Source organism: Trachymyrmex cornetzi, unplaced genomic scaffold, assembly GCF_001594075.2.
Source record: "Trachymyrmex cornetzi isolate Tcor2-1 unplaced genomic scaffold, Tcor1.1 scaffold302, whole genome shotgun sequence".
NCBI classification, from domain to species: Eukaryota; Metazoa; Arthropoda; class Insecta; order Hymenoptera; family Formicidae; genus Trachymyrmex; species Trachymyrmex cornetzi.
This window is the reverse complement of record NW_017297714.1, coordinates 369,138-384,777: the sequence shown is the minus strand read 5'-3', so window position 1 is coordinate 384,777 and position 15,640 is coordinate 369,138. Positions and strand designations below refer to the sequence as shown.

General features: G+C 33.2%; 1 protein-coding gene across 2 annotated transcripts in view; it reads left to right on the top strand.

The window, feature by feature from the left end:
* LOC108762490 (short neuropeptide F) overlaps positions 1 to 15,640 on the top strand; it is a 33,838-nt gene that overhangs the window by 10,206 nt on the left and 7,992 nt on the right. For both annotated transcript variants that reach the window (XM_018509510.1, XM_018509511.1), the window contains exon 3: positions 13,418 to 13,599. In XM_018509510.1, the coding sequence (XP_018365012.1) occupies positions 13,418 to 13,599 (182 nt within the window). The remainder of the gene's footprint in view (positions 1 to 13,417; positions 13,600 to 15,640) is intronic.

Genomic DNA, 15,640 nt, shown 5'->3' with positions numbered 1-15,640 from the left:
CACCCCCCCCCCCCCTCTCTCTCTCTCTCTCTCTCTCTCTCTCTTCTTAATAAGTAAATCGAATTTCTTTTAATTTAATAAACTTGATTTATTATATATTATATTTAAACTTACTTTAGAATATGTTTTGAATAAATTTAATTCTCCGCGAACCAGGTAGGTGTGATAAACCCAAGCAAGAAAAATTTCAACTTCCTAAGAAATATCGCGCGCATGTTGGCGATTTTGTGCAACTGGAGGGTGCGTTGTTACCAATCATACTAAATTATAGTATATTTATGATGAAATATAGCATGGGGTATCAGATATACCCATCATATGATCCATATTGATTTTTCACCTGGTTCGCAGAAGATTAATGCTTGTGATAAACTTATGATAGATTTGCGGATATATGAACTTTTGAAATACTTAAAAGTAATTATTACTTGCATAGAGTAATTAATACTTCCGTATTTTTCTATGTATATATACAGAAGCTATACATTCCGTAGTTGAGTTATCTCTATTTCGAAATCCATTATTAGAACGCCAATATTTTGTGAATATCGCAATCCACTTCAATAGGATGAGAAACAACTCGATACTGAAATGCATATCTTTACGTTAATTTGTAACGACGGCTTTATGTGCATCAGTTCGCAGTGAGTGCATCCAATCGAATTCACTATTAAACTTGTACCATTTCCGAAATAGGCTTTTTATTTTTATACTTTATATATATATATTCTTATATTTCTTTAAAGCAACAACAATAATAAACTTCTATATTTTTCTTCAAAGCTTACCATTCTGACGAATTCTTATGATGAATATTTCTCGTTCTTTTGACGTAAATTTGCGTTTTGCCGAGCTATCCTCTCGCGCCATAAGTCTCATTAAAGTTTCACTCTTACTTGACATGATAACACGTTTTTGTATTCCATTACCGGTAATACCGCATATCAATGCGAGGCCGTTGCCAGCGTGTCTCCTACTATAATAATTAATAATCGCAAAGGATGGCTATTATTAAACGTTCACTTCTAGACCGTAGCGAAAAATGTAAGTCTAATTTAAACTTTCTATCGTATTGCATTTGGTAATATAACGGTTTTACCTTATTATGTTATACGATGTTATGTGATTGCAGTTATCTTCACGCGTATCTATAGAATAATTTTTTTAGCGTAATTCAAAAGTAATGTTTAATAGTTTTATATTATAAAATATATAATTTTTTGTTTTTTACAATTCGCATACATATTTTTAATAACAGATTATTTCTCTTTCCGTATATATAGTAAATTTTTTTAGGTAAAATATTAAAATCTAAATATTAATAGTTTTATAGTTATATAGAGTTAAATAGTTTTATAGTTATATAGAGTTATTCAGAATTAAAAAGGCGTTCATTTCTCGCAAAATTTTGGACAGATTTTAAACAGAAATTAATTTCTTTTCAACAAAAAAATAATAAAATAAAATAAAATAAATAATTTCACGATTTTTGCTTCAAATATGTTACAGAAAGTTTATTATTTTTATCACAAATTAAAAGCACCATGTTCTTAATGTACAGATATTTATCATCTAATACTTTTAATAAATGAATTGAGCAAGTTAGGGAGTGTTTATATTGACCGTAACCGTATGCCGTATGTCGTATACCGTAATCTGTAAAAATTAACCAATTACCTTTGAATATTCCCTTCTTACCGCCAAGTGAGAGAGGTATACTTGACTGTGATTAATCAATTCTTATAGATTACGGTTACGGCCAATATAAACGCTTCCTTAGTTAGAGAAAATATAAATAACAAGCCTAGAAAATGAACGAGTCCTATATTCGTTTGTACTATTGGGAAAAAATAAAGTTTAAATAATCTGATAATGTGTTTAAGAGAAAAAAAATATAACACCGTTAATAGTGAGAACTAAAGTTATTTTTAAACACGGAATCAGTACTCACGGATATTCCCTCTTACGAGCTAATGAAGATAATATTACAGTGCAATGAATAATTACAGCGCTCGATACGAAACACAGTTGATCCAGGATGATTAGGAATTATGTATTTCACCGCAAGATATAAACTCATCATAAATCCGGTCTGATCGTATTGATCGTCCTACGTGTCACTTTCATCATTGCCCCTAATCACGCGTACGATCGGTCAAATCTCTCTCCATTCAATAATCGCTTATAAGAGGATCGTGTCATATCATAGGGTCTCTCTTTTCCTCTCTCTCCGAGCAATACCAAAATGACCTCGTCACAACATCGCTTTCGCGCGAATTATCTGTTAGGGTCCTTTTGCCATAAGCGTTTTATCAATATATTCCTACATTCCACTCGTGCACGAACAAATTCCGGTACGTGGTTTTCCCGCAGACCGCAAAAGCGTTCAGTCGAGCATCACAAACATCGATATCAGCTCCACTTGTTGTAGTTGATACATATTTCAATATAGTCTCTTTTCTCTTTATGGAAGATTTAATTTTTTTTTCAGAATGTCCTCGTAATTTCGATGTTATTTATTAAATTATCTGAAATTGCACGGTAGTGTTAGAGAAGCCATTAGCGAAGCAAACAGCGAATATTTAGCTTCATGGAGATAAAATTTAATATAACATAGTCCGCATATATATTATAACGCGAAAGGCTGTACAGCGCGTTATAATAGTCAACAGGTGCATCGGACAATCCCATCTACTTTTAAACTCGCGCTTCATTGATTTTGCTTTTTTCATAGAACAAATAATTCGCATTTGGCATAAAGGTCAAACCATTGCAATTGCAGTATGCCATTATTTTTATATCTGATATTTCACAATGTTTTTAATGCACAAAACTAGGTTTATCGATTGTACACGAGCTGCGGTTTTGAATAAAAAAAACCGTACCAACACATGTTTCACATCATCGCGCGTCCTCGAATTTTACCACGCAAGTTTTTCATAGAGTCGAAAGGTGCCTATTCAATCGGAAAATGGTTGCCTGCTTGCCTTTGTGCGATATACACACGGGAAAATTCTATCGTCTGTATTCTTACAAGGTCGACATGTACCTACTACTCTGTTACAACAAAAAAAGATCGGTTTTTTTATTAATGAACTGGTTAAGTTCATCAATACTGTTATTTGAAAATAATAAAAGACATATGTGTCTTTTGAACAACATCCGTTTCGGAGCTTTTTCATTCCCAGCATTCCCGGTCATAAATATATTTTCTCTATAGTAAATTGAGAACGCGTGTTCTCTCTTAAAATGTTTGGTTTTAATAATAACAATAAAATGCAATAATAAATAATACAAACTCTTTTTCAATTTATTTTCTATGTATATTTTATGAATAGAATTTATTACGCTTCAGCATATATAGTCAAGAAGGGGACTTGGTTTACATATCTTACCCCATTATGGGGTAATTCACATCTCCACACCTTATCCACACACTATCACACACATATTACTATATATATTATTATTAAATAATTATTATACTTTATTACTATCTTACTACCTCTGGTTTAACCATCTATCCTATGCATTTGATTTTTTACATTCCTTCATTTCCTTTCTTTACAGTTTATCCGCTTTTATCCTGTATCTAATTCTAATACTATAGATTCTGTTCAATTAAATTTACACTAAATCTAATAGCTATAGCCCTGTCATAGGCTTATCATAACCTATAATTATTACTTATTTTTTATCATTATCACTCATTATTTCTTTTTTCTTATTTTCTTTCCATCATTCGCTAAATTGCACCATCTCTATCATTAGTTTTACTTTTGTATTTTTTCTAGATCCTCTCATTAGAAATCGTATCCTTTCTTCTTCTTTTAACTTCATCTCTCTCTTTCCATAATTTCTTTATTATTTCCCCTTTTACCTCGCCTAAATCTTCATCGTACAATCTTCTTCAAATCCTTCCACTTTTTTTTCCTCTCCTAATTTAGTATAAATCTTTCTCTTATCTCCGGACACTTCTCAATGTAGTGCTGTGTAAATAATCTTTTCCCCTACCACAGAATACACAGTTCTTCTCTCTCTCTCTTATGCTCTCCCAATTAATATTTATTGCCTTCCTCCAAATTTCCACATCTTAATTTAAACAAAGCTCTCATCTCATCTCCTTTTTTCCATTCTTCTAAGTTTTCTTTGAACCTCAGATACGACGGAATCCTGCGCTATATTTATCCTCTAACTTCTTATATCTCTCGTTTTACTTTGCCTTAGAAATTCTACAATCCTTTTTTGCATCTTCCCCTTTCCCTATTTATTAACTGATCTTCAAAACTTTCTTCTTGGTATATCACTTTTCTTGCCCCCATCCATTTCTATTGTAATACCTTACCCTTTCATATCTATATAAATCCTCCCAACTCTATTTCTTATCTTCTCTTCCCAACACGCGCGCGTCAAATTTCCTACCCTTTCTGATTTTATTTTTTGTTCAAATCTTATTGCTTATATTCCCTAACCTACTTTAAGTTTATCCATAAGTAGTTCCCTCATAATTATGTATCTTGGAGTGTAGAAATCCAAACTAAAAATCCACCTTATACAATTCATTATAATCTTTTTTAATTCCTCTTTCTCCTCCCATCCCAATATATATATTTTCACACTTCATAAGCCATAACACTTTGCACCAAAAATCTAAATAAAATCCGCATCCTCCTGAAATCATTTCTACACATCCTCTCATCTAAACTTCAATTCTTTTGCCATCAACTTATCTTTTCTATCTAATTCCTTAATATGATTTGTATAGTTACCCCACCTGTTCAGAGTAAAGCCTTATAGATATTTAAATCCCTGCACCTCCTCTATCTACTTTTTACCCCATTCCCATTTTTCAATTTTCTCTCTTCCTCTCCTATTACAAGCTAACACCTTAGTTTTATCTGTACAGAGTTCAAGTTTTCTTTCCCCTAAATATCTTTTAAAAGTTCCCATCATATCCTGCAGGGCTTCCCTATTTTTTGCCAATAAACTCACATGCGCGAGATTCTAGATCCTTTGCTCTTTTATGTCTGTTCCCTCGATATTTATATGGGGTAAAAAGTAGAGAAGATGTAGGAATTTAAGTATCTGTAAGGCTTTGGATGGTAACCATATCTTCTTAAAGATAAAAAAAATAAAGGAAATCTGAAAATTTTAGGGCTTTGTTCTTACATGTTTTCAAATTAGTTTGTGACTGTATAGAATTTATGCATTATAAAATTAAGATAATGCGCAGTTTTCCAATAGTTCGAAACTGATTCGACTATATTGGAACAAACCTTTGGTCTGAAATAATAAAAAGTTCGAAATAATAAAAAATAAAAACAACTAGTTTAAATAAATTTTAAAAAATTAAGAAATATAATTAGAGGAAAGTCGCCGATACTGACATAGGTCTCCTAAAGTGATACCCTCTTATTTTTCGGAAACTAACTATTGCACTTTATTAATACTAATAAAATCATGATCTGTTTAGCTAATTAAAAAGTACAAACTCATAATTCGTAGGTTTGTGGCTTGTTTCTATATCAAATCAGTTAAAAAAGAATTCTACAAATGCTAAAATAAAATTCGTACGATTTTCTTTTGTAAATTGTGAGGTTTAAATAATAGTGACTATATTATTGATAATATTACGTCATTTTAAATACTTGTAGTTTCCGAAATATTAGGTGTACAACTTTGCTTCCGCCGTTTTTTTCCCGAAATTCGAGGCTTTATTGTAAAAAACTGGTTATACATTTATGATTCAAAGTATTGTCCATTGCTGGCCACTATTTTCTCCCATATTTCGGGCAGCGTACGAATCCTCCCGCGTCGAAAAAACTAGTCATCTTTCGAGGCGATCCACAAATCGATCCAATTTTGTACTTCTCCGTAAGACCGGAAGTGCTGGTCAGTCAGGCTGTGTGCCATTGATCGAAACAAGTGATAGTCAGAGGGAGCAACGTCTAGAGAATACGGTGGGTGGGGTAGGACTTCCCATTTCAACGTTTCCAAGTATGTCTTGACCACTTTCGCAACATGGGGTCGAGCATTGTCACGCTGCAAAATCACTTTATCGTGTCTCGTTGTATTGCGGCCGTTTGTCTTTCAATGCTCGGCTCAAACGCATCAATTGCGTTCGACACCGATCGCCTGTGATTGTTTCAGTCGGTTTTAACAGCTCATAATACACTACGCCGAGAAGGTCCTACCAAATACAGAGCATGACCTTGGAGCCGCGAATATTCGGTTTGACCGTCGACGTGGAAGCATGGCCGGGAACTCCCCATGATTTTCTACGCTTGGGGTTATCGTAATGAACCCATTTTTCGTCCCCAGTCACAATGCGATGCAGAAATCCCTTCCGTCTTTGACTTTCAAGCAGCTGTTCACAAGCGAACAAACATCTCTCGGCTTCAACTCGTACGGCACCCAATTTCCTTGCTTCTGAATCATTCCCATGGCTTTGAGGCGTTTTGACTTGTTGAGTCACTCCCAATGATCTTGTTGAGTCACTCCCAATGCCAATTCTTCTTGATTTTGACACGAATCTTGATCAAGTAATGCCTCCAATTCTGCATCTTCGAAAACCTTCTCTCTTCCACCGCTATACCGGTCTTCGTCGTCAAAATCACCGTTCTTGAAGCGTTGAAACCACTCACGACACGTTCTTTCACTAATAGCGGCTTCACCATAAGTATTTGAGAGCATTTGATGAGCTTCAGTCGCAGATTTCTTCATATTGAAGCAGAAAATTAAAACCTCCCGCAAATGACGAGAATTTGGTTCGTAAACTGACATTTTCAATCGAGAATAACTTTATGATGCAGTCACAAATCGACTAATGTTTCTATGGGGTTATGTTGACAGATGCCCAAGTTTATTGTATGACGTCTATGATCTATTTATTTCGACCACCACTTACCGCTAAAGCCATCTATAGGAAAACGGCGGAAGCAAAGTTGTACACCTAATAAGTTTTATTTATATTATTTTTTCTCTTAGTCTTTTCATAATACGATTTTTAATTAAAAATTGGGGTGCAGCGTAAACCGCCACACCTGTCCATAAAACATACCATGAGCTAACTTAATCTTTATAATGTTGCTTCATAGTGTCAAATAAGTCTATTGAAGCTGAAGGCAATCGTGCATATATGGAACAACTCTAGAAAAACTATCGCGTTACATATTTACATCTTGCAGAACAGCATAAAGTAAATATGCATATAATTCAATAAAAATGTTTTATAACGAAGTAAAATGATTCTGAAAAATCTTATATATATTCACTTATAGGTACTTTATACAGATAATTCCTGTAAAATAAAAAGAATAGGAATACGTAGCATTACTGCCTACTGTGTCAGTTTTGGAGCCCATTTTGTCAGACGCTCATTTTTGCTTACCTTACGACAAAATTAATTATTGAAGAATTGCAAATAGTATTATAAAAACTGCTTACCATCTGTATACTATCTGATAGAAGACAGTTTTCAGTTTGTAATTACGTTTTATAGTTTTATAGTTTTATTTTTACCTTTTGTTTAAGAAATATTGTCTAAAAACAAAGTGGTATGTTGGTATCGGTGACTTTCCTCTAATAAAAACAAATTGCGTTTATATGCATCTAACTGTAAAATATTTTCCGTAAAATTTTCTTCATTAATACAATATTAGATATAATATTAATATAATATTAACGCTAGTCAGAAAATAATTTCCGGTAATGTCAAAATAAAGAACAGTAAAAGATAATATTGAAAAATAAAGGACAATATTGAGTTTTGAAACAATAAATAAATCTAAAGAACAACTATCTAAAATAAAGGACGTATGATTATCATACCAATACCCCTACCTCGTAATTTTTCATCTAAGTCCGCAATGCACAAATTAAAAAAGAGTGGACTCATCACACACTTCTGCCTCACGCCCTTCCTCGTTATAAAACTTTCCGTATTTCCTAGCCTCATTCTTACTATTACTTCCGTTTCTTCATAGGTCCTCTTAATTCTTCTAATCAAACTCTCGTTTATTTCTTTCTTTCTCAGGCAGTCACATAACATGTTTTTATCTATCTTATATTAAAGACTGCTTTCAGATCCAGAAACATCATATAGTCTGCTTTCTTCCCTCTGTAATACTCTGTATGATGTGTAGCAGCACGAAGATATTATCAATCATGAAACTTCCTCTTCTGGAACCTGTTTGAGTTTTTGGAATCATTCTTTTTTCTTCTGTCTTCCTCTCTAATCTATTTTTCAATACTCCCGCATATAATTTGTACGCAATGCATAGCAGTGATATTCCTCTATAATTCGTTACTTTTTCTTGATCTCGTCTCTTATATAGAGGTACTACTATGCTTTTCTTCCAGTCTTCCGGAATCCTGCCTTTTCTCCACACCAACTTCATAAAAGATACCAGCTTCGTCCATAAACCTTTTCCCGCATATTTCCATGCTTCTGCCGGTATCCCATCGGTACCAGTCGCTTTTTTAAGCTTCATTTTTCTTAACATCCTTATCTTCTCTTCCTCCAGCTCTTCGTCCCCCAGCTCTGTGCTTCCATCCTTAACTTCTGTTTCCTCTCCTTCTACCTCCTGTCATCCAGCAGATTCTTGAAATAGTTTCTCTATTCCTCTTTATTTATACTATTTTCAATCTGCATCCTTCTGCCTCTCTTCTTATTAATATATTTTCATATATCCACCTCTCTTCTCAGATTCCTTAATTTCTCCTTCTCCTGCTCTTTTTTTTCTCTTTGCTTTTTCTCCAGTAGAGGAAAGTTGCCGATACTGACATAAGTCTCCTAAAGTGACACCTCCTTATTTCTCAGAAACTAACTATTGCACTTTATTAATACTAATAAAATCATGATCTGTTTAGCTAATTAAAGAAATACAAACTCATAATTCATATATTTGTGACTTATTTCTATACCAAATTAGCTAAAAACCAATTCTATGAATCCGAGAAGAAAATTCTTACGGTATTCTTTTGCAAATTGCGTAATTAAAATAATAGTGACTGTATTATCGATAATATCATGTCATTTTAAATGTTTATAGTTTCATAAATTAGTTTTCTTTACAGAATAGGACATATCTTTATTTATAGAATAGGAATGTTGGTATTATTGCCTACTATGTCAGTTTTGGAGCCCATTTTGTCAGACGCTCATTTTTGCGTAACTTACGAAAAACTTAATTATTGCAAAATTGCAAACAGTATTATAAAAATTGCTTATACTATCTGATAAAAGACACTTTTTACTTTTTTTGTCTACCTACGTCCTTTATTTTAGATAGTTGTCCTTTAGATTTATGTTTTTGAAGTTGTATTTTTACCTTTTGTTTAAGAAATATTGTCTAAAAACAAAGTGGTATGTCGGTATCGGTAACCTTCCTCTACCTTCCTAAATTTTCTTCTCTCTTGTAAATAATCTTCCCTTTCTACCTTTTCTCTCTTCCATCTCCAATACATCTTCTTAACTTCCCTCTTTTCTTTAGTACGGCTCCTGTTCCACTAGTCCTTGTGCTCTCTTTAGTTTCTTTTTCTTCCTTTTATTTTCTTCTTTACCATTTCTCCATAAACAATTCGTTTAATTTTCTTCCAACTTTCTTCTATATTCTTCTCTTCCTGTGTTTCTTCTTCCCTTTGCTCCTCTATCTCCGTTTCCTTTTTGTATCTTTTAATCACTCCAGGATATTATTTCTTCCTCCCACTCCTGTTCAGCCTCTGTAATTGGATCAGTCTCTTCTTCTCCATGCTCCTTGATCTTCAAGCACAAAGGCAAGTAATCCGAGTCCACTCTTATATCAACCTTAAAATCTATAATCCTATCATTTACATTTTCATTAATTATTAATCTATAATCAAATTACCTCTCGCTCCTATGTATGTATATTCATCCTCCCAGTAACCTAACATTCTTCCGTTCAAAATATATAAATTTCTTTAAAGATGAAAAACTTTATCTTTTACCCATTCTACAAAGCTCTTACCTCTATATTTCCCATAGTTTTATTCTTGTTATATCTCTCCACACTTTCTCCCTCCATTTCTATTCCTCCCAGCTCCTCTATTCTTATATTAAAATCCTACTTATGATTAAATTTCCTTCTTTTCCCTTTCCTTCATAAATCCCTCAAACTTTTCCTCTAAATTCTTTCCTGCTTACGTTCTCCATAAACAGAGATAATCCTTATTCTTTCTTTATTCATTATTAAATCCGTAATGTATATATATTTTATGTAAATAAAAATATGTGAAGATGTAAAATACAAATACGTACGTAGAAAATAACGTCCTTGTCAAGCGCTGTATGACTGACAATAGTATAGCTTTCATAGTTGTCAAAAACATTCTAAAAACATCTGCTATCTATAAATTTTATAGAAACACAATGTATCTTTATTTTTTGAAAAAAAATTGATACCGATACTGAAAGCGTTAATAATTCTGAATACGTGCATGTCAAGATATAAATATATATATGTATTACGTATATGATAAACGACACGTCAGATAACGTCGCCATCGCCGATAGAATATGTGTATTTTTTTCTGTTATTTTTTTTATAGGACGACTACGTGGATGAATAAAAGTGAATAATCGTTATAACGCGCGTTATGTACGATAGTAACCGTATAAACGCCCACCAATTCGTATGACCCTACGTGCCCATACGAAGAACGCTACTTATCGTAAAGCGGTTTAATACCGCATAAAACGGACGTACTTGTAAAACGTCATACTTTCTCTCTATTTTCCCGTAAAACTGGCCGCGTGCATCACATATGTGTCTGATTTATATTTTTTTGAAAGTGAGATACGGCATACGTGTATCTATAGGATAAGAGAGTTGTGCTTGACACACAAAACACTTCTCGGAAATCAACTTTTAAGCAACGCTGAAAGATACTTGTTTATTGTCGTAAGACAAAGTGATGGCTATCGATCGAAAACTTGTCGACAATATGACAACAGATTCCATTGATGCTTTTAAAATGTGTGTCATTAATTCTCAACTAATAAGCTTCTGATTCGTTGGCGCTTTAGGAGGATCAAAAACTATTCCAAGATTCGTTCGCAATAGGAATCGTTAATATTGACAGTAGTTGAAATGCGATAAATATTTATACAGTAATTATACATATCGATATACATATATTAAAGCAAAATTACTTAATCTTATAATACTTTATCTTATAATGCAGAGGAAGAATTTGTTCTCTGCAATTGTGTCGATACCAATACGCGTAAAACAAAAAAAATGACGTCTTTCCTGCTATCCGTTAAATCCTCTTTTTCATGGAATATCAACGTTTAATCCTGTACACACATGTTTAATCCTATATACACGTGTTTAATCCTGTATACACGCAGTTATACAAGGTGTTTAAAAAAAACTATTCAGTATTTATGTGATAGATACACATCACACTGAGTAAAAAAGCCTTAGTGAAAATAGGTCAAAAGTTTAACCATTTCTAAGATGTAAACACACAATTTTACTATATACTTATTATTTTATTATTACTATTATATTATTCATTATTACTATTTTATTACTTATTGATAAACAATTTTGTTTATTAATATAAAATCATAACTGACTTCTTGTCTTCTATATGTTGCATACGATCTAAAAAGAGAGATAAGTAGCACTGTGTATGGTAGCCTATTAATAGTTAGTTGATGTCAACTTACTGATTTTCGAAATTTTTAATTACATCTATGGTGGATGAGAACATTTAGAATGCGATTTGTAAATACTGAAAAAAATCTTCACGTTGCGACAGATAGAAATCAATAAGTCAGTTATGATACTAACAGGGAATGGAAGTAACTCGTACTTGTAACGAAATTACAGTTACAAGTTACTTTTTTGGTAACTTTACTAGTAACTGCATTACTTTTTTTCTTTGGTAACTGTAACGCCCTGCTGCAAATTCCCATGGGGTTTTTCATGGGTTCCTATAGATGACTACAAGATTCTATAGGAGCTTATGTAGTTACCTATAGGTATACGTAGGACATCCATAGGAATGCAATAGGTTAGTATAGGTACCTACAGGAATGTGGGCAGATGCCTCCATGAGAACTAAAAGGATGTATAGGATACCAGTGTGACGTATAGTAACATGTAGGCGTACGTAAGACAGTGGGGAGGTATCTCCCATGGAGACTGAAAGTGCCTATAGGCTACCATAGGATAATGATGTATACACATTTCTGTCCTATATGTACCTACATGTTCCTATACGTCAAGATGCAGTATCCTATAGGCCTTTAATTCTCATAGGCATCTCTTCCGCATTCCTATGGGTACCTATACTAACTTGAGAGAATAATTCTATAAAAATAGTTCAAACTGAATATATAATTCCACATTATGAATTTAACAGGGTGTTTATATATATATTTTAGGTTAATATTCTTATGGCTTCCACGGGTGCTTTCTATATAAAGATTATGCATTTGGCGGATTTTCTCCGTGTATATAGATCCATTCTTGAAATTCCAACGTTTCGTACTAAATTTCCTATGTCACCCTATATATACATGCTGCGTAAATCCTATAGGTATCTATTGTAAGAAATTTAGAGGAAATAGGCACAACAGAGAAGCTATCAGCGTCAGGACTGTGTGGCTCATAAATCAGTGGCAGAACAGAAGTCTACCAATTCGGAGAAAAAAACCAGGCCTGGGTTCGAGACGAGGAACGCCCTGATATTTTTCTCTGTTGTCATCAATTGTTTACACTGTATAAGCTCCTACAGAGGTTGTGTTCCAAAATTTACTGTCAGCACTAAAAATCTATAGTGCACATAACGTAAACTACAGATTTTCAGTACTGGCAGCAAATTTTGGAACAGAGCCAGAATCTTATAGTCTTCTATAGGAACCCATGAAAAAACCCATGGGAATTTACAGCAAGATAGGAGCCTCCTCCCATGGGGGCCTGTCGAATTTACCATGGGTACCTATGGTTAGGCAAACCCATAGGAAAATTCCTCATGGGAATTTGCAGCAGGGTCGTAACGAAATTACATTTTTTTAGTAACAATAACGAATTTTACAGTTACTTTTATCGTTACTTTGCACATGATTGGACACGATATGACACAAGCCACTAACACTAAAAAAATTTCGCAAATTTACACATATAATAGATGTAAAATAGATTACATGGTTAGTCCTGTAAATATAAAAAATCATGCAATTTTACAGAAATTATGTAATTCCACAAAAATTAGGAATGTGTTTATTGTGTAAATATGTCTTATTTTATATTAAAGATTATGTAAATAGCAGGATATTTTGAATATTTTCGGTAATTATTCAAATTTTAGTAATATTATGTAATATAACAGAAATTTTTCGCGTATTGCTGTTAAATGTATAAATAAATCTATATGTTTACAGAAGAAATGGCGGAAAAAGCACCCGCAGAGAATATCCATGAGCTGTATAAGCTCTTGCTACAACGCAATGCGCTCGACAACGTCGGCTTCGGCGGCATCCCGCTGGAACACCTGATGATTCGAAAGTCGCAGCGATCACCATCGCTGCGTCTTCGATTTGGTCGTTCTGGGCAACACATCTCCGTAAGTTTTTAGGGCGACTGTTACCAATGCCGATTAACTTAATCCACGATTAACTCATCAGCAACGTAGTCAACAGCAAGACTATATATCGTTCTTAACTTTATTTCTTCGCGATATAGTTTTATCTCTACGTTCCTATACTTAACTGTGATAAAAGTAATGAAAATCTTCTATCTATAATTGTAATTCTGCTGATTGAGTTAATCGTCGATTAAATTAATCGGCGTTAGTAACAGTCGCCTTTACTGTATTTTTGCATCGATGATGTAAATAGAATAAATGCTTAAAAAAATTAAGGCGAACATAAAAGTTCGTAAAATATTACATTTATTTAATTATATACAATGAGAGCAAGAAGTATTCGTATAGAGAAAATATTATTTTTAAAAAAACTTATATTTAAAAAGTAAACATTATTCAGAAAGAAATAAATTGATTAAAAATAATATCCAGTGAGAAATCAAGTTGATGTCAAATCGATATCGGTCTGATAATTTCAACAATTCAATGTCTAATTAACAGCCATTTCTTGCTGGGTAATTAACAATTTATTCATAAAGAATAAAATAGAGATAATTGAAAACAATAAAGAGACGAGTAAATATATATAATATTTAAATAAGTAGATTCTTTTTAACTTTTTGCACAGCCTTGTTTAGTACGTTCAAACAATTTACGAAAAAAAAAAGAACATAGTTTTACTGTAGTATCTATTTTTAATGTCGAAAAATTTCATAATCCAAATAACCCCGAAAAAGATTATCTGAGTTTATTAACTCCAATATAGGCTTTATAAAATATATTCATTTTCTCAAAACTATCTTAACCTTAGCTGTAATAACTGTACTCACCGGGGTCTCCGGAACCCCAGCGCAACTTTCTAAATCGAGATTTTTTCGCGTTTCTAAATTTTTCTTTTTCTTTGAACCTATATATCTCGAAGTTCCTTAATTCTATCGACTTTTACACGTTATGAGCTTGTTCCTTAATTAATTCTCCATCGATAGAAAAAAAATTAATTGAAATATATCCATTTTAACAGAAGTTACGGTAACAAATATGGATGGGGTCCCAGGGATTCCAGTGTGTATATCTAGAGTTTAAAAAACAAATGTGTACAGCTAGGGTTAATAACATTATTTAAACAACTCATTAGAGACTGATCTAGCAAACTGCACACTATAGAAATCATTATATTTGTATAAGTTCCAACATGTTTCAGAATATAATCCTATTTATAATATTTTGCCTTTTCGTAGCAAAGTTACAAAATTGAGATAGTCGATCTATTCTTTTTAACTAAAGTTGTTGCACGGAGTTTATCTTTCTTCCTTTTCTCTCCACCTTGAAAAGAAAAGACGAACTGTGCAAGAAGTTCAGCTAAAAAGAACAGGCCTCATGACATACGACACCAAACTCTCTCGTGCGCTTACAAGTTCTGCGTTTATATCATTGACTGACCATGAATCATGATATGAATCATGATATTATAGAAAAGTGTTGTTTTGTAAGAAATAAGCAACAACGCGAGAAAATATCAGGGTGCTCCAAGATTCGAACCGAAGCCTAGTTTTTTCCCTATTTGTATTATAGACTTCCGGTAGACTTACGTCCTGCCATCGAGCCACACAGCTCAGACGCTAATAGCTTCTCTGTTGTACGTCTATTAAGCTGGCACAGCCACTTCAGCACAATCAAACGCGACCTATACTACAATTTTTGCTATTTTTTTGCTAATTTTTTGCTCTATTCCCGATTTTTTTGCTCCAGCCAATTCGCTAAAACCCATGGCTGTGTTAGCTTAAGACTAAAGGTAGCACAGCCACAAAGAAAAAAAGCAGCAAATGAAAAATCAAGTACATATTCTTGCAGGGCTATTTTTTTGCTATTTTTTTGCTCTATTCCCGATTTTTTTGCTCCAGCCAATTCGCTAAAAGCCATGGTTGTGCTAGCTTAAGACCAAAGTTAGCACAGCCATTAAGAAAAAAAGCGGCAAATGAAAAATCAAGTACATATTCTTGAAGGGCTATTTTTTTGCTAA